Source organism: Drosophila hydei, unplaced genomic scaffold, assembly GCF_003285905.1.
Source record: "Drosophila hydei strain 15085-1641.00,03,60 unplaced genomic scaffold, DhydRS2 tig00000149-arrow-pilon, whole genome shotgun sequence".
Classification (NCBI taxonomy): Eukaryota; Metazoa; Arthropoda; class Insecta; order Diptera; family Drosophilidae; genus Drosophila; species Drosophila hydei.
In genome coordinates, this window is record NW_022045678.1 from 2,283,225 (window position 1) to 2,302,011 (window position 18,787).

At 35.5% G+C, this 18,787-nt stretch overlaps 4 protein-coding genes across 6 annotated transcripts; 1 reads left to right on the top strand and 3 right to left on the bottom strand.

Moving 5' to 3' along the window:
* Nucleotides 1-1,466: 1,466 nt before the first annotated feature.
* LOC111603944 (UPF0430 protein CG31712) lies at nucleotides 1,467-5,330 on the bottom strand. Of its 2 annotated transcripts, XM_023321773.2 has the most exons (4): nucleotides 4,929-5,330; nucleotides 4,599-4,871; nucleotides 2,259-2,342; nucleotides 1,467-2,196 (listed from the first exon to the last, which is right to left on the bottom strand). In XM_023321773.2, exons 1-4 carry the CDS (start codon nucleotides 5,310-5,312, stop codon nucleotides 2,029-2,031), a joined length of 909 nt encoding a protein of 302 aa, XP_023177541.1. In that variant the 5' UTR covers nucleotides 5,313-5,330; the 3' UTR covers nucleotides 1,467-2,028. The 2 variants fall into 2 exon arrangements, 1 of the variants encoding a protein (XP_023177541.1); XR_002751711.2 differs by lacking the exon at nucleotides 1,467-2,196 and having other exon boundaries at nucleotides 2,288-2,342; nucleotides 2,808-4,871.
* Nucleotides 5,331-5,475: 145 nt separating this feature from the next.
* Nucleotides 5,476-6,046, bottom strand: LOC111603945 (bis(5'-nucleosyl)-tetraphosphatase [asymmetrical]). Its single transcript, XM_023321774.2, has 2 exons — nucleotides 5,824-6,046; nucleotides 5,476-5,766 (listed from the first exon to the last, which is right to left on the bottom strand). The coding sequence occupies exons 1-2, from the start codon at nucleotides 5,994-5,996 to the stop codon at nucleotides 5,490-5,492; spliced, it is 450 nt and encodes a 149-aa protein (XP_023177542.2). The 5' UTR covers nucleotides 5,997-6,046; the 3' UTR covers nucleotides 5,476-5,489.
* A 258-nt stretch (nucleotides 6,047-6,304) lies between these two features.
* Nucleotides 6,305-8,207, top strand: LOC111603927. The gene is made up of 2 exons (XM_023321754.2): nucleotides 6,305-8,020; nucleotides 8,079-8,207. The coding sequence occupies exons 1-2, from the start codon at nucleotides 6,401-6,403 to the stop codon at nucleotides 8,187-8,189; spliced, it is 1,731 nt and encodes a 576-aa protein (XP_023177522.2). The 5' UTR covers nucleotides 6,305-6,400; the 3' UTR covers nucleotides 8,190-8,207.
* Nucleotides 8,208-8,315: 108 nt separating this feature from the next.
* On the bottom strand, nucleotides 8,316-18,300 carry LOC111603926 (ATP-binding cassette sub-family G member 4). 2 transcript variants are annotated; one of them, XM_023321752.2, is made up of 10 exons: nucleotides 15,956-16,011; nucleotides 12,595-12,968; nucleotides 10,349-10,519; nucleotides 10,146-10,282; nucleotides 9,940-10,085; nucleotides 9,633-9,871; nucleotides 9,163-9,573; nucleotides 8,960-9,060; nucleotides 8,536-8,897; nucleotides 8,316-8,476 (listed from the first exon to the last, which is right to left on the bottom strand). In XM_023321752.2, exons 2-10 carry the CDS (start codon nucleotides 12,953-12,955, stop codon nucleotides 8,335-8,337), a joined length of 2,070 nt encoding a protein of 689 aa, XP_023177520.2. In that variant the 5' UTR covers nucleotides 12,956-12,968; nucleotides 15,956-16,011; the 3' UTR covers nucleotides 8,316-8,334. The 2 variants fall into 2 exon arrangements, with proteins under 2 accessions (XP_023177520.2, XP_023177521.2); XM_023321753.2 differs by lacking the exon at nucleotides 15,956-16,011 and adding an exon at nucleotides 18,083-18,300 and having other exon boundaries at nucleotides 8,335-8,476.
* Nucleotides 18,301-18,787: the final 487 nt, after the last annotated feature.

Genomic DNA, 18,787 nt, shown 5'->3' on the forward strand with positions numbered 1-18,787 from the left:
AAAAATGAGAAAACTAAGTGAATGTTAAAATTAAATGCGAAATATTTGAGATTGAGATTGTTGACGAATGGAAGCTGTATATACTATAACTTATAAACTTATCATATAACTATAACATTTAATTATTTCTCTCCATAAAATTATTATATATTACATATTTTTAATTTCATAGCTGAAATTATGTAATTTTTTGAAATGTTTGCAATTTATTGTTTTTGGTTTTTTTGTTTTTATCTTTGGTTTCATATAATTTCATAACTATATACTTTTAATTATTATTTAATATTTTCATTTGTTCTTTTTTATGCAAAATATTATTTTAAAATAAACAAACAACAAAAAAACACATGAATAAGTGTGTAAAAAGTATTTATTTTCCTCTTGTTCCTTTATTCCTTAACTTTCTTAAACTATAAAAAAAGAAACAAAAAAAAAAAAACTCTCAAGTGCAATTATATAAGCTGTAAAACTTTCTGCTTTCTTCAGCTGCTAATGAATGTTCGATTGGCTGGCAAATTGGCAGAAAACCTTACAAATTGAAAGACTTGAAAATGAAAATTGTTGGCTGATTGATGAATGGAAATTTAATTTGAGCTAGCGATTCAATAAAAATAAATTGCATATATTGCATTAAACAAAAAACAAAAACAAAAACCAAACAAAAATTAAGTAATTCATGTATATACGTATGCGTCTATATATACATATATATACTTATATATCAGATGTGCTAGCATAACCAAGAAACAAGCTGGAAAATGATAAAAAAAAAAAATCACAAAAAACGAGCAAATCTTATTTAATGTTATCAGCAAAACATATATCAAAAGAATGCATAATAAAATTAACTTTTTCAAGGCTATAATAAAAAACTTTAAAATGGAAAAGATAGTCGGAAATTATTTTTGTTATCTACTGAGGGATCACTACGAAAACTTGTTTTGTAACCAGCTCTAAGCGTAAATGCTTCAAATACATAAATTCAGACCTTAGCTAATCATATAATCACTATAATCATGTTATTTTATAATTTTAACTTGTACTTCTATTTCAGTGAATATATTTTCATATTTTTGTATAGCTAAAGTGGCAAGGTTTATCCAACAGGCTGAATAAAGAAAGAGGCACGGACCAGCTTATACCTGACATATATTTTTCATTTCATTTCAATTATTTCAAACAATAACTTTCAGATATTCGTATCGATGCAGGCTTAAGATTGCTGTCGATTGTATAATAGTCTTGCTTATTAATTATTTAATAGATGGCTTAACTTAGGATTCGAAATTAAAACCTTCTTTGCATCAGAGCTGCAGGCCAACATAAATTAAATTATTGAGATTCAGCGATTATCTTCACTTCTACCGCCTCAACTCCAGGACCATGGTTCAAGACACTGAAAAAAACATTCGAAAAATAAAACGAAATAGTTATGTATACGAAACGCTTTATTATCAATTTTGCTTAATGGGAATTTCTTTTTAGCATTATCAAAAATTGGGAGTACATAGTTCGCGATTTCTCATTGTTGTATTTGCAATTCGTTTTAGCATTATGCAAACATTACGACGCACTACACATAATCATTTTTCTCACATATGCAGTGTATGTATAAAAAATGTAAGTAAATTGCTAGCATATTGTACTACGAAGAGCTGTATTATATTTTATAATCGAAGAGGTTGGCCATTCTTTTTTTTTTTCAATATACGAAAACTATTTTATATACGTATGCAAGTATGTCTGTCCGTTTGTCTGGTCGTATTGTTGTGTTTACATATTGTATGTTGAAGACAATGGTCGCTCCCCCATGATGTCACCTTGCTTGCAATCAAAACTGTTAAACGCACTTCGAAAATTAAAAAAAAATAAAACAAGTAAAATATATAATTACAACAATGAAACCCGTTCCATTGGTTTTAAGCGCAAGCAAAGCGCCAGATTGTGATCAAACAAATGTAAAAAAAAGAAAAGCAAAAAGCTGTTAACAAGACAGAAAGGAACGTCGACTATTGGCTGCGCGACGCCTCATAACGCGCCAGGCTTCAGGGAAAACGATAACTTTGGTCTTGAATTATTTTTGCCCAATATGACCTTTTGCTCTTCCTTGACTCGTTTCTCCTGCTCTTTGCGCATACGCTGGCGCTCCTCGTCCATCAGACGTTGCTCCTCAATGATAGCTAAGCGCTCTTCGGCCTGTGGAATATTTTTATAATATCAATGATAATGTTTGGGTGTGGCAAATTATATGGACTTACCAATTTTCTTTGCGCCTCTTCGATTTTGCGATTATTTTCGGCCAAAATTTCTTCGAGCTCTTCTCGTTTTTGCTTTTCCTCCTCCTATAAAACCCAAATAAAATTGCGTATTAATAAATCAAGTTTAACGTTTCGTCGAATGCTTAAGTCTAGTTATGATTATATAGAAACTGTATCTTTAACATCGGCGACGCAAACTTAGCGGCGGCTTTGGACGCAAGTTTATCGGTTATTTTCTTTTTATCTTATTTTTGATGGGCTGCATATAGATATACATATGTATTAAAGATCTAATTTAATGTTTAACAATAAATTACATAGAAAGATATTTGTAAAAAGTAAAAACATTTAGTAGTGTCTAATAAAAACGTTTAAATAATAGTTGGTTTTTTTTGCAAATTTAATTTTTAACAATAAGAGCACACAACATTAACAAATGTACTTAAATTTGGTTTTCTTTAAATTTGGTCTTCTTTTTTATTTGTTTTTCTTTTATTTTATTCTATTTTTTTTTTTGGTTTTTTTTTGTTTTGTTTTGTTGCTACTTACTATTGAAATAGTTCATTTTTCCAGTTTAATGGCTAAATCATTTTGTTAATTTTTGGCTTTGCTGCGAATTTGCATTTTGATTTACGGTATTCAGCTACATAGTTGTTTAATCAGAATTACATTACATATTTTGGTGTTTAGGAATCAAATTATAAAAGCGTCTCGATCAAACGATAAATGTTTGAAGAAAACAAACATACATAAAATTAACATTTGTGGCACGACAACAACAACAAGTACAGTCATACCCATTGATTGACAAATGGTTATCCGGCTTATGAGTTACGATAACAATCTTAAGTCTGATCAGCTTTGGTGGTCCTATGACGAATGTTCCTAGAGGGAGAGCTTAGAGTCCTTAAAGACTATTTGTTTTATTTATGCATTTGCATTTGCATTTGCATTCGTAATGCTTAATTCGTCGCATTCGAATGATTGTTCATACACTTAACACACTTCAAGTTTGTTTATCCGTTTGGTTATTTCACACGTTTCGTTTTGTTTAAGGAACTCACTCACCCGTTTATTGGTATGAATAGGCGCCCGTGTATGGGAACCTATTTGTTTTTGGCATGCTTCGTACAGTTGGAGCTAAGCTAAGCTATGCTATGTCCGCCCCCAAATACTAGGCCAAGCTGTACTAACTAACGGGCACTAAACTTTATTGACTAAACTGTACGGTATGCGTTATACGATATACGTGATACGTGATACGGGATACGGGATACGGAGTACGCATGTATGTGTGTGGTACATCTTGAACGATCTCCTAGAGAGCGAAGTGTTGCTCTCATCCGTGTGGCCGAATTCTCTTCGTAAGCATTAGCTCCTGCTTAGGTTGGGGTGAAAGGGAAGCGGGGCAACATACGACATATACAAGTGTGTATATGTATATGCTCGTGTTTTTACTGCTTTCTCTGTTTGTTTGTTGTATTTGTGGTTCCCTCGTACATACTCCCATCTCTCCCAAACACACACACAGGCAGGCACACACGCAGGCACACTCACTCATTTGATCGAAGCATTATATTGCGCGCATTATGTAACAATAACAACAACGAGTTACAGAAACCAATCAAAATGAAATCAAACAAGAATAGATGAAGCTAAAAGTAACTCAAAAATTGAATTATGCACTTTTGTGGGCGTCAAAACTGCAAGACACATTTTTGGCTTTGAGTATTTTCTTTCGTTTTGGTTTGTAGAAAAAAATAAATAATAATTACAAAAATTATTTGGGAGGAGAAATGCGAAATGTGCAGCGACGTGGCCAGTGGCTCAGCGTATCTGTGTGCATGAATGTGTGTTGCGGTCATGAACCGAAATGTTAATCAGTTAATTGGTATGGCATGAAGGTATGTTAGTAGATTAGCAGTGCAATGGAGCTAGTCTTGTTCCAAGCCGAGAAATCTGTTGCTGATCGGCTCTAATTCTTCAAATTACTTCAGCAATCTATGTATCAAGAACATGACTCGTTTTTTTAGTTTACTATAAATGAGTATTAGTTAATTTCTGATACACACACGCCAACACACACACATACACACACACACTTGAGGCAAACTGAGCCTTTAGCACCTGGTAATTACAGTTGGTAACTGGAAACGTCGCTACACAAATTCGTAAAAGGGTTTTTTCAAGACGACTGTTTGCAACTGCTATTGGTTTTGTACATGTGTGTGTTTTTCGGTAGTTGTAGTCGAAGGCTGTATACTGTGCGTGTGGTAGTTGGTAGTTTGGGTATTTGTGGTAGCAGCAGTCGTCCAGCGAAATCTGAATACGAGCACCTACCTCGCGACGGCGTTCTTCTTCGCGTATCTGCTCGCGTCGCTTCTCCAGCTCCAGCATCATATCACGTTCCATTTCCGCTTTGGCTGTATCGACGCGACGATTCACCTCCTGTTCGATTTCATCGCGCCGCTTTTCGAGTTCTTCCTCGACACGTTTCTTAACGAGCATTTCAATGCGCTTGGCCGCCTGCTCTTCAATCGTTTTCTGTTCAGCTTCTTTTTGTCGACGTTGCCTTTCCATTTCGGCAAGTCGTTCTACCTGAAGTAAATTTTGCTGAAACCAAATTGATTAGTTAATACAATATACAGTAAGTTGCTGCTCAATGTTTACCTCATCTAGTTTCTTAAATCGACTGCGTTTGTGTCGACTGCGTTGCGTCTCATGGTCCGAGTACTGCTGGCTATCACTGCTCGATGAGCTGGAGCGCTTGCGGGACTTGGAGTGCGAGTGCCGGTGATAGTCGCGCTCTGTGTGTGTGTGCAGGTGCGTGTGCGTGTGCCTGTCGCTGCGATGTCTATCGCGCTCTCGTCGACCATGTTGATTAATCTCTGCTGACTTGTCTCTATCCGTGCGACTACTGCGGGTGCAGCTGCTGCGCTCGTGCTCGTGGTCTCGTTCCCTGTCGCGATTGTGTGACTTACTTTTGCTGCGTTTTTTATGTTTGCTTTTGTGATGGCGGCGTTTCACCGATGGACTGCGCGAACGTGAACCCATTTTTGTATCAATATATTAATCAATTAAATCGTATCCTTTTTTATTAAATTTATTGAATGCTTTTTGATTAGTTTCTCACAACAAAATCAATCTACAGATGCCTTAAAAACAGTGTTGCAGAATGTTGAAATGCCGTCATTCATTGACAACGCTTACAGCACTAAATTTTTGGTATTTTCATGGACATTCGCAATTGGTGCGATTCTTATCCATATTCAATATCATTTCATGAAACTTATCAATCATCACTTGATTGTCCTTAAAGCCAACACATTCCTTTGCCGCATCCTTAGTCAGCCACTTAAGATCTGTATGCTCTTCGGACAGAACGACCTCTTGGTTTGGATTCCGTAATTCTGCTAGCCAATAGATAACAATTTTTGGTTTACCTTTGACCTCATAATTTAGAGTTAGTGGCGTGTCACGGTATATAATCAAATCCTTTTCATCGTAACTATAATCCAAAATTAATGAAAAAGTATATTATTTTTTATTTATTCCATGCACTTACCCGGCTTCTTCCTTTGTTTCGCGCAGAGCTGTAGTAAAGTCATCTTCTCCGGGATCGACATGACCTTTTGGCGCGCTCCAGTGAAAATCACCATATGAGGCCTTTAGTAGTAAATATTGTATTTCCCCACATAAGCGCCGAAAAAGGACGAATCCAGCTGCTCTCTTGCTCATCTTATTCGTAAGCAATGCACTCAATAGTGTTGAAAACTAAGTGAAAATAACGCTCTGAAGTTACCGTCGTGGTATAAAATATATTTATTTAAATACTGAATATTTTTATATTTTAAGAAATAATAATAATTGTCGAAACCATTTTGTTAGAGGTTATCGAATGCTCCAATAACTATTTTCCAATCTAAAATAACTACTGAAATCATTTTGTTTTTCTGTTTTGTTTGTAATTTTTATTATTTTTAGCAGAGACTACAACCAACATAAAATGACAAAAAAAACTAGTTTTTTCAAAACAATTTGCGCTTTTTACAACACTGGCTGATTAGTTTACATAGGTCTGAGGCAAGCACGTTGTGTTTGATAAATTAAGTTACATAAATAAAACTGAAGTTCTATTAGACATGTTTGCCTTGCTGCGCCGTTTGGCGAGCGCATCGATAACAAACAGCAACAAGTTAAACCAGGTGCGATGTTATGCCTCCTTCTCGGTAAGGGATGTTTTGCACGACAGTTCAGATGAGACCGGCACTCTGCTGACCCGCTTTGCCAAGCACATAGCCATCGACCGCTACAAGTGCGAGCAGCACGTGCTGGCACCAACGACCATTCGCTACTCGGACTACTTTCCCATTTCGGACGAACATTACTTTAGACGCTCTGTGCAAAAGACAGCTGCCTCACAGTTGCCACCATTGATCATACACGCATCCAGTTATCGTTCCAATGCAGCGCCACCCATGTATGCCATGGCCTTGAATACGTTGGATGCGCATGCAACAGCACAGCTAGACCAAATGGACATTTCCACTGTGCTGGAGACGCTTTATGCATTTTTGTTTCTGATACCAAATTGGCTGAAGCGCATCGATTTCTACCACGCGGCCATGCGACGCTTAACGCAGGAAGCGGCTGGCAGTCAGCAGCGTTTTTTGCAAATCTGTTTCTACTTAGGCCTCCAGAAGCAGTATCAGAAAAATGATTTAGAGACGTTTCTTGCAACACAGCTTGGCAATCATTTGCCCAACCTAAGTCCGCTGGATCTGGCTCTCGTAAGCAATGCAGCCTATAAGACTTCGACTTTGGTGACGGGCGATGTGCGTGAGGCCTATGAAACTGCTTTGGTGGATGCCCTTTTGAACTTAAAGTTTGATGCTGAAAATGATCCCGAAGATGCGCTGCTTGTTTGCTATGTCAAGGCATTGCGCTTCCAGCGCGTTCACGATGAGCGTATCTGCCAGTACCTACAGACCATTTGTTTGGACCCCACACAGATATCGAAACTTCAGCCTCGTGGCTTGGCACACATATTTGCGTACTTTGCTGAGATGCAATGGGATCAGGCAGAATGCTTGCAAGCGCTTGTGGAACGCTTATTGTCCATCAAACCCGGTGAATTGCGTGCCAAGGACTTGTCCACATTCCTCTGGAGCTGCGCACAGCTTAATTGCACCCTAACTGCTGAGCAACTTAGAAAACTTGAGGTGGTTGCATTACGCAAATTGAATCAAGGCGAATATGACCGGTTTCCCGACCAACTGGTGGATGCCTGCCTCTCCTTGGTTATCCTGGGTCACCATTCAAAGCAGCTATTCGATGCCGCAGAGGAGCTAAAGGCCGCTCAACGTCAGCGACAACGCGCACAACCTAAAGTTGATAGCCGTTTGACTGTGCTTCGAGCTGCTGTAGCCATAGAGCAGCCCAGCTGGACGGACGTCAAGACGAAGCAGGTCTTTAAGGAGCTCGCACGGGCGCCTGCCTATTTGCTTAGCCAGCGTGAGGATTTAACAGCATATGCCAATCAGCTGTCGGCAGATGCCGAGGTGGAAGGCGTTGACCTGGTATGCCCCATTGCTGGCATCAATTTGCCCAGCTTGCGTGTCCAGACTCAAGGCGAGAAGGCATGCATTTACTATATAGAGCTGCTGACACCACAACAAACGCTGAAATTCAGTCAATCGGCAACTTCTTTGCTGCGCTTAAAGAGGCGACTACTGGGAACGCTGGGTCAGCGTGTTGTCCTGGTAAGTTAACCATCGTAACCAGCACTTTTCTGAATCTAATGCATTCCACTTTCTTCAGCTCCATTCTGGTGACATGGCATCCAATGCGCAAGCGTTGCAACAGCTATTAGAACAAACAACAATCGTCAAGAACGATGAAAAGCAGGCAGCGCAAGGCCTGAACAATTGAAACGTGTGATATAGGGTCTACGTGAATAGATTTAATTAACAAGTGTTTTTAATGTAATTAATTTAGTAAAAATAACACTAAACGTAATTTTCAACAATTTATATATAATACAAGTGGGCAAGTTTGTTCCTCGGAATGTTAACGCTCATCTGATCGACTTGAGCTTGGCCTTGAGCACAAAATAGGCGCCCACGCGGAAAAGGAGTAGTATTATGCTCAGTGCCATGAGATCATTCCAGAACTGATCGCCAGACATGGTAATCTCCTCCAAAAACTTCTTTGGATATCTGCAATAGAGAAAGTTATTAAGAAATCGGTTCTAGCACTTGTTGATGTACTCCCTTACCTGTAATGGCAATAGGGCGCCTCGTTGCAATCCAAAACCCCGCGATTCATTCCATAGATGGCTGCTATATAGCCTTCAAGACCATATCGCAAATGCGATATGTGACTGCCCCACTTCAAGTAGCTGGGCAGATCACGCAAGGTGACGCCAAAGCCGGCGAACATCATCATGGGAATGGTTAGCACTGGAGCCAGGAAGGTTCCGTTGACCACATTGCACCAAGCGCCAATTATCAGTCCAAAGCTCTGTCCCACAAACACCACAAGCAAACTGATCACAAAAAACATCCAGAAGCGCACCCATTCCATGGGCTGATAGCTCCACAAATAAATGATGACCGTGAACACGAATGTACTGATAAACTGTAAGGCAAAATATTGATGGAGTAAATAGGGTTTTCTCGGCAGACAGCTATGGCAATTACCGTTATGGGTATTTCTAAAAGCGTCAAGGCAAAGTAGTAGGCCTTCAGGGAATACCAGCGATTGAAATGCTCCTTGATTAAGATCGTCATCTCAAGGGGGACTAAAATAAAGGCGTTATATAGATATTAATAAACGGGAGTTACAAAATTTGAAAGGGAAGTAGATCGATGCCAATGTCAGTTAGTATTAAAGCTATACTCACATGTTAGAACCGTCAACATCATTGTCGTCATGGAATGATGCATCAATATGGCAAATAGAAGATTATAATTATCCAAAACTCGTGAGCCCTCCTTGCCGGAATGGTCATACATCGCACCATAGAGTACGGCCACAGCAATGTTGACAAACAGGCGAAGATGGGTCAGAGTCGTATCTCGACCAGACTTGATATAGCCTCGTCGCAGCAGCACGGTACACTGATTCATAAAGCTGGTGTTCTCCAGGGAAACATTTTTACTACGCTTGGGTATGGGATGCTTGTGGATGAGCGCCTCGGAGCGTAGCACAGCGCCCGGATTGTTGAACCAGGTCAGACTGCTACCATTCTCCGACGCAGTCTTCAACGTATCGATCTTGTCAAAGCCGTACTCACCGCAGGCCAGTTCAATTACTAAAAGAAAAGAGTGAAAAGTTGAACTAGTTTTTACGTTAGTTTTATGGGGCACTCACTGTAATCAGCTGGATTGTGGTACATGGGACATGGCAGTTCTACAGATTGCAGGAATGGCACCATCTTCTGAGTGCCGCCCTGGTAGACGCAATTACCGGAAGAGAGCACATAGACTTGATCGAAAATTTGGAATAGCTTGGCAGTGGGCTGATGAATGGTGCAAATGATGGTGCGACCCTGGGTGGTCAAACGTTTCAATAGCTCCAAGACTTTGGTGCAGGAACTGCTGTCCAAGCCACTGTATTTGATAAAACAAAGCAAGAGATTGAAGATTGCGTTCAATACATTACGAAAATGTTCACCTACGTCGTGGGCTCGTCCAGAAACATCACAGTGGGATTATTTATCAATTCCATGGCAATGGATAGCCTCTTCTTCTGTCCGCCCGACAGGCGGCCTGTCAGCGTCTGATCGTGATCATAAAGACCCAGCAGCAACAGAATGTCCTCAATCTAGAAGATGGTCAGTCAAGCTTAGAGGAAATCTTTTAAAGATTCAAAACTTTGGCTTACTCTGCTCTCCTTCTCCTCATAGCTGACATTCTCGCCCAATTTCAGATCGGCTGCTATATGCATATTCTCGGTGACCGTTAGCAAAGGCTGCAGACGATCATCCTGTGTGATATAGCAGGACATGCGACGAAACGAGGCTGTAATGGAGGGATACACATATATTTATTAAATAAAATCTTTTTGAAATTTCAATTAAAACTCACGCAAATCACGTCGTCGTCCATTGAGTCGTATGGAACCATCGACGCCGGTGGTCTTAAAGCCGGAAAGAGCATCGAGCAGCGTAGATTTACCAGCTCCCGATGGGCCCATGATGGCAATCAGCTGGCTGCCTGGAAACTTGCCGCAAACATTGTGCAATATTTCTTTTTCACCTGTTCAAAACAAATTTTTTAATAAATACGTGAGTTTTCACCCTGTTTAGCGAATCATTGACTAATGGAACACAATAAATATTCTATAAAAGTCGTTTTCTCAGCTAATACTAGCAATTTAATAATTACACTCAAAGCCATTATTAAATTGAATGACAATTGTATGCAGATTGAACTAATAAGAAACTTGATTTATAACAATCTAATTGAGCAACACTTAATTTATGCCTAACCATGACGACAGCTTAATATATATATTTGATGAAAATTATAGTAAAAACATCCGATTTGGAGACACCCTGAACAAGAGAATATATACTTTATGGGGTCTGTCATGTTTCCTTTGGCCAGTTATAAACATTATTACAAATATATTATACCCTGAATTCCCATTATCAATGGGTTCAAGGTGTAAAATACTGCTGAATGAATTTTCAATCCAAAGGTCGGAAATTGCGTTTGCGTTTGCCTTTGTAGTAACATTTTATAGTTCTTTAATACATATATAAATATATATTAAGCTAGTCAAAAAATTTTGCCCCTTTCATTAGCTCTCAAAAGTTAAGTTTCATAAAATTAATTATAGAACACAACAGAAAGAATTACGTTATGGGGCGTTGTGCTAACCTATCATAATCATTCGCATAATTACCAGTCACAAATTACCTTTGATATCAAAAATTAACACATTTAGTTTCTTGGACTTTGATATTTTTTTATAATGAACCTAATTTCGCTGAAAATGCTCATTAAAGAATTTCAAATGTGCTCTGAGCAAGTAAAATATATGTGTTAGAATTATTTCCAAGTTAAATAATAATATACGTAAAATTAATGCTACACAATTTCTTGTATAGAACTATAGTATAAGTGTTATATACTTATATAAGTATAAGTATAAGTATAAGTATAAGTATAAGTATAAGTATAAGTATAAGTATAAGTATAAGTATAAGTATAAGTATAAGTATAAGTATAAGTATAAGTATAAGTATAAGTATAAGTATAAGTATAAGTATAAGTATAAGTATAAGTATAAGTATAAGTATAAGTATAAGTATAAGTATAAGTATAAGTATAAGTATAAGTATAAGTATAAGTATAAGTATAAGTATAGTATAAGTATAAGTATAAGTATAAGTATAAGTATAAGTATAAGTATAAGTATAAGTCTGTATAAGTATAAGTATAAGTATAAGTATAAGTATAATTATAAGTCTAAGTATAAGTATAAGTATAAGTATAAGTATAAGTCTAAGTCTAAGTATAAGTCTAAGTATAAGTATAAGTATAAGTCTAAGTATAAGTATAAGTATAAGTCTAAGTATAAGTCTAAGTATAAGTATAAGTCTCCTTATAAGTATAAGTATAAGTCTAAGTCTAAGTATAAGTATAAGTCTAAGTCTAAGTATAAGTATAAGTATAAGTATAAGTATAAGTCTAAGTATAAGTATAAGTATAAGTATAAGTATAAGTATAAGTCTAAGTATAAGTATAAGTATAAGTATAAGTATAAGTATAAGTATAAGTATAAGTATAAGTATAAGTATAAGTATAAGTATAAGTATAAGTATAAGTATAAGTATAAGTATAAGTATAAGTATAAGTATAAGTATAAGTATAAGTATAATTATAAGTATAAGTATAAGTATAAGTATAAGTATAAGTATAAGTATAAGTATAAGTTTAAGTATACTCGAGCGTAAGCCGCATCTACTCTTATACGTCTTATAGCCTATTTCCAAATATGTTATAGAATTGGTATGCTCTGCTCTATCTATAAAATGTTGACTAATTGCTATGCCGACAGGGGCAAGGGCGTCGTATCTAATCAATTGTAAAGCAATGAGCTGCTAAAAAATAGCTAACAGGTAGTTACTCGTGTGTTTATTGAACTGCCAAGCCACATGTGCCTAACCAGGTCTGACTGTTGTTGTAGCTTCATCAAAAAGTAGCCGCTATATTCTGTACAGATCTATAAAATCGAACGCCGTTTATTTTATATTTTGGCAATCTTATCGGGTCGTGGTTGAACTTTTATAGACTTCCATATCGCAGCTAATGCCGACACTCACCTCGATTGAAGCCCAATTTGACCGTCAACGAGAGCTCCTTGAACTCAATGTCCACGGGATCGCGCGGCGGCAGGTTGGATAGCGCGTTCGTATCAATGTGGAAATCCTCCTCGTCCTCTACCACCGGCTCCAACGGCGTTTGCTTGGAGGACGCAATTGGTGCAGCGCCAGTGGGCGTGGCAGTGGTTGTTGTGTTTGTCTGTCCATTGCGCCAGCTGCTCGCACTCGTCATAGGCACAGTGGTGGCATTGTAGACACCACGTCCCGGTTTCGCTGTGCCACTCTCGCCTATCTCAATGCCTAGTCCTATGCCGGGAGTACCGCCATCGCTATTAAAAAACTGTTCTCGTGCCGATAGCATTGTAATCAATCAGCTGAAAATAATTCAAATTCAAAATTAAGACTTAATTTCAGTATTAAGATTGAGATCGTTGATCGATTGGAATATTAGATTAGTTGATCTTGTAGTGAAGATTATTTCAAAGATAAGATTTGTTTTATAATTTTAAAAATTTTAAATTCTATTTTTTATATTATATTATTTTATGTTTTTATATTTATGTTTTATTAAATTTTTTACAAATTTATTTATTTTTATTATTTACTTCAAGTTCAGATTCAGTTATGAAATAATTTGTTCTAAGTTAAGGAGTTTCACATTGTTTTGTATATATAATATATACGTATCTAAAAGCTTGACTTAGAGCATGAACTGAGTTATAAAAACTAACTTTAGATAGGAAAGTCCAGTACAAAAAGTTGTCGCCTTGTCTGACATTTTCTTTCGATCCAAAGGTTTTAAATATAAAAATTTCTGATTTTGCTAAAATGATCTAATAAAACAAAATAATTATGTTTTGGTACCTGCTCTCCTGAAAATATTATAAACTGATATATTTTAATATACAAAATTTTTTTTGTATAAAATATTATAATAATGTATTGTAAATATTATTTGATTGGAGTTGAATGTCAAGTTATTAACGCTTTATTCGTGATTCTCTTTCAAAGATTCCATTAATTTATTATATATTTATTTTTAAAATAAATAAATTTAATTTTCAATTGGAAATAAACTATCTCATATTTTTTTGACTGTCTAACAAATAATTATAAATTTCAACCTGTTGCGCTGTGACTAATTTCGCACAACTAATTTTATCTAACGAACCGATTAGCAAAAAACTTAGATAATGAAGCCTACTAGCTATGAAATATCTTTTCATTTGTGAAGTCTAATTTCGGACTCGAGCACAATGCGTTTTGTTGCAGCAATGCTTGATTGATTTTCACAATGATGCAACGGGCGTCATGGCTCATGGAGCTGTGCCACATTTTATTGGGGCATAGTCCAGCTCACGTCTACCTGGCAGCAGCTAACATACATAAATGTTCAACTTGATCAAACGGGTTTTCTGTGAATTGCGTGCCATTTTGCACTGCGATCGAACTGTGACGGATCATGGGTGTAACACATGTGGATGACTACCGTAAGCTGCTCACCTTTGCACCTGTTAATTATCAAAGCGAAGTCGCGACGTTTGCCACCCGCTGCCAAACGCGAGTTGTGCCAAAAGGTTTTTATAAATGCATTTTAACAATGTATACATACATTTAATATATATATATATATACATACAAACAAGCATATCTATATTTGGTTTTCATTCTGAGTGAAGAGAGTATATTGGCTTTTATGTAATGACCGAAACTGTTTTTTGTTATTGTTAGTAGAGCTTAGTCTGATAAAGAAGTTAATATTTTAGTTATAAAGTAAACGTTATTATTTGGAGCGCTTTTTTCGCCTGCCCACGCCCATTTGAAGGCGTGAAAAACGGAATAATAATATGTCTTTTCCAGTTTAGAGCGCGACCTCTTCTACGCGCGAGTATAATGCTGTCGTTAGCGCCCGCTTGTAACGTTCTCACTTGTTTTTTTTTTTCTGTTTTCGGTTTTAAGCCGCGTATTTGTTTATGTCACTTAATTACGCAAATGACGATTACAGTTGACGTCAAAAAATATGCATGTTATTTGATATTTGTTTTGTTTCTTGTCAAATCAACAAATCAAGGTGCAACATGCACCTTAAGTAAATTACTAAAATTGAAGAGCAAATGCGGAAGATTATCTATAGCTATTTATTTAAGATATGTTTGGGTTTATAGCCATGCTCTAGGCATACAATGGTAATATATATGAAATATTGAAATTATCTCAAACAACCTCAATAAAATATTTAATATTTACATAAGTAAATGTAGCACGCAATTTACTCCACATTTTTGTTGCATTATTAACGAACAGCTTCATTCAAACGTATATTATTTAAATAGAAATAAGATGCATATATGTATATTCCGTAAGATCAAGGTACAACTGGGAAGACGAACAATTGTAATCGTAGAAAACAATTGTATATATTTTATATATGTTTTAAATATGTAACGACATTATCAAAACAAAAGCATTGTTCGAACACATCTATATTGTAGGCTTAATTATGTATATATACACATATATATGTATATGTACATTATATGAATTAACTGCAATCGACATCGCCTTATGACGATTTATTAATTATGTGTCATCTTTAACCCGCAGCCTGAACACCTTATCTACACAGCATCTGTTATCATTCGAATATAATGCTGAAGTATAATACTATAGCACACTACTCACACTTCTATTGTTTTGTATAAGATATGCAAAGCCGGAATAAGTATACTAAAAATAGTATACTTCGAAAGTATACACATGGTATAAGAGTTCACAAGTATTGCGTCTATGCATACTACAGCCAAGGTAAGCTATGGCTTGGCGTACTACAAAAAATCGTATATAGATATGCAAAGTTGGAAAACGACTAGAACCAATGTATATAGCATATATTATAGAGTAGAATATTATATATATTATTTATTGAGTTGAATTGAAGAATTGCAAGCTCCTACACAGGCGCATAGATCTTTAAAAGGAATGGGATAAAATCAACATAGAAACAAACAAAAAGGGTTTAATATTCCAAAACGAAATCATGCCCAATAAAATCTATCAAAGTATTAAGCAAATCTCATTTATATACTTTTTATTCATGGTCCTTCGGACCAAAAACATTAATTTTTAATTTTTTTATAAATTTTTAATTCAATTGAATCACTTTTGTACTTTTATATTTTGGTGATATAACATATTATGAAACAAATTATTTAAAAATTAAATTTAAATAATCATGGAATACTCATTTTAGTATATATTACTTCCAAAGCATACTTTATACTCTAAAGGTAAAGTTAACTTTTCTACAAGTCTTAACCTTTTCCTATACCATTCTTGGCAAATTTATAGAGCTTTGACATACCTGCACATGGTCAAGATTCGAAAGCGGCGTTTCAACTGTTCGTGAACTGCACGTGTATGCCACTATATATACATTAACATGTAAATTATCGGCAAATCTAGCAATCTGTTAATCTCGCTCACTCAACAACTAGTGGGCATTGCACTTGAACTGCTTAGAACGACAACAAAGCTTAGAAGACAATGTCAATGCCCTGAATCAAACCCTCATAGCATGCATATACATATATCAGCTAACTGAAGGGCTAGACTATAAACTACGCCATTTGCATATGACGCACACGTTGATACTTTATCAGCAGAATTTCAATATTTGATTGACACTGTTATGAATTCTCTATTTGCAGTTCACTCTTATTATTTGCATGCAAAGTCTCCGAAAACAGCAATCTTGTCAGACAAATGACTCGAAGGTAACTGCAAAACCTGTCTTACCTCGTTGCCAAGGTATTCCCGAAATTCATCTTCTTCACATATTATGAAATATTATATACGCACTGCACTTGTAACATATATATACGTATATATTTTTATACATGTATTTGTGCTATGTATCTACGTGCGTCTTTGTATTGTTCGTAGCTACAATGTTATTGTTTACTCCGCTCTCGGAAGTAAACCGGTTGAGAGACTCGATCGGGAGCCAAAGCTGGAGAATGGAAGATCTGGAGAGCAGAACAGCAGCTGCTTCCGTTGGGAATCAGAACATCAAGCCAAAGAAGACAATTATAATTTGTTTATTTTCTCTCAAATCTGACTTAATTATGTGGTAATTAAAAAATGCAAATCAATATTAACAAAAGGTGAATATACCCTTTGACGAGGTGTAATGCACATTCATCGTTCTAAATTGTTTATGATGATATGACAGCTAATTAATAGCTTTATTATTCAGTTTGTATGCTTGGTAACCCAGAGCGATCTTTGAGTTAGATTAATTTCAGAATTTAGTTTGTGTAGTATACGATATATGTGTGGAGGACTGAGATTACTTTTGTCAATAACAAATGTGCTTAAATAATAGTCGGAAATTCATTGTCGGAATATAGAACAAACTGCTTTCTTCTTTATATTAATATTTTTTAATATATGTACATTTTAGTATGCATTATATTATTATGAAAATTATTTAATATATTTCAACTACTATTATATAGAACTTTTTCATAGATTTTATTAATTTTAATTGTATTTAAAAATTATTTGTTTAAAGATTTTATTATATTTTGCGTTTATTTTCTTATAATAATTTTGCCTTTCAAGACTTTACTTCAAACATTTTTAAAAAATATATTTTTGTAAGTAAAATAAATTGTTAAATGTTTCAGATATTCTGTTTTTAGCTTTTAATATAATTTTTTTATATTATAGATTTTTTATTCTTGAGCTCAACTAAAATTTATGCATTAATTCTGCATTTTTTACAATTTTCATTTAGTTATTTATTTTGCTTTATTATATTATATAAAATTGTATTTATTTTTTGTAGTATTTTTTCATTTCTATATAATTAATTAATAGTACAATTTCTTTATTTCTTCAACAGTATATTTAAATATTGTTAATTTTTATTTTTCGTTATTAAATTTAGAAAAATTTAGCATTCATAAATACATATTTATTTTTCAAAAAAAATTTGTGTTATAATTTATTTTGATTAAGGAGAACTAAACAATTGATTAAAAATTTATTTATATATGTATAAATTATTTTTTAATTTATTATAATATTTTTGTATTTCATTTTTGTTTTGATTCATTTTTAATAAAATTTATATTCAATTATTTTTTATTTGCGGTTTTAATAATATATTTTATTTTTTACTTTTCAATTTTCGAATTGTATATATTTTTATTTTTGTAATTCATTTATGTCTAATTGATTTAATTTAATTTATGCCTTATTTTTGTTTTTTGTTGATCACTTGAAAGGCCTGAGATTTCACTGTTCATGGCTCATTAAAATTAGATCCACATAGCTCATGCAAAAGTCAAAACCAATGAAAAATGTTTAATTTTTGTGTCTTTTCAACAGTTCTTAACAATTTCGTATTATTTTCTTTTGCGCACAGCTATTGTTCCTGGTGTTGCGTTAATTTGTAGATACAAACATTTCGTGCTTGCCTTACCCGTGCCGTGTCCGAACGATCGCAGTTAACAAATGATATTGCACGTCGCTTGGCTATTATGCTACACAATTTACGGTCTTCTCTATATACTCGATTCTGTTCTTTTATGTTCGTTTCGTTTCGTTGCTTTTTTATTATTCAGTTATTTTGCGCGCTCCACACAAACCGCGTAGCAGCGTCTTCGATGTGACATCGGCGACTGGCGGCCAGCAAACAAACAATAATCCCAGCTAGCTCTGCCAATTCCCTCCGAGTTCCAATGGGGCAGCTACCAGCCGGTTGAGACGCACACAAAGACATGATCGAGCGTCTCAGCTGTTGTGTGCGTGTGTGTGCGTATCTATGTGAGCGTGAGCATGAATTCTCGTGTGTGTGTGTATCTGAGCAATGCAAGCTTTATCACAGCGCAACTGAAAACGAAGTCCGTTCGGCTTTGGTTGCTAGCTTTTATTAACGCTTTTTGTTCACATTGGCTATTAGTGTTTCGGGCCTGTTATATTGTAGTTTTCCTTCTGTGATAACAGCTCTATAAATGTACCAGCTGAGGCAGCACCCTCGATCGGTTGGCAACGCATTGATATTGGGCTCGGGCTTTGGGTTCAGAAGTCCATATATCGTATGTCTTTCATATACATTTCGTACGTCTTGCTACGTAATACATTTTTTCTAGTGGCCTTGCTGCTATTTTCTTTGCTTTTAAACAAT

Coding starts and splice junctions, on each gene's coding strand:
- LOC111603927 (XM_023321754.2), top strand. CDS start 6,401: ATGTTTGCCTTGCTGCGCCGTTTGGCGAGCGCATCGATAACAAACAGC. Junction 8,021..8,078: donor TGGGTCAGCGTGTTGTCCTG/GTAAGTTAACCA, acceptor CACTTTCTTCAG/CTCCATTCTGGTGACATGGC.
- LOC111603944 (XM_023321773.2), bottom strand. CDS start 5,312: ATGGGTTCACGTTCGCGCAGTCCATCGGTGAAACGCCGCCATCACAAA. Junction 4,872..4,928: donor GATTTAAGAAACTAGATGAG/GTAAACATTGAG, acceptor ATTTGGTTTCAG/CAAAATTTACTTCAGGTAGA. Junction 2,197..2,258: donor AAGAGGCGCAAAGAAAATTG/GTAAGTCCATAT, acceptor AATATTCCACAG/GCCGAAGAGCGCTTAGCTAT.
- LOC111603926 (XM_023321752.2), bottom strand. CDS start 12,955: ATGCTATCGGCACGAGAACAGTTTTTTAATAGCGATGGCGGTACTCCC. Junction 10,086..10,145: donor ATGAGGAGAAGGAGAGCAGA/GTAAGCCAAAGT, acceptor ACCATCTTCTAG/ATTGAGGACATTCTGTTGCT. Junction 8,477..8,535: donor GCGCCCTATTGCCATTACAG/GTAAGGGAGTAC, acceptor TCTCTATTGCAG/ATATCCAAAGAAGTTTTTGG.
- LOC111603945 (XM_023321774.2), bottom strand. CDS start 5,996: ATGAGCAAGAGAGCAGCTGGATTCGTCCTTTTTCGGCGCTTATGTGGG. Junction 5,767..5,823: donor GAAACAAAGGAAGAAGCCGG/GTAAGTGCATGG, acceptor TTTGGATTATAG/TTACGATGAAAAGGATTTGA.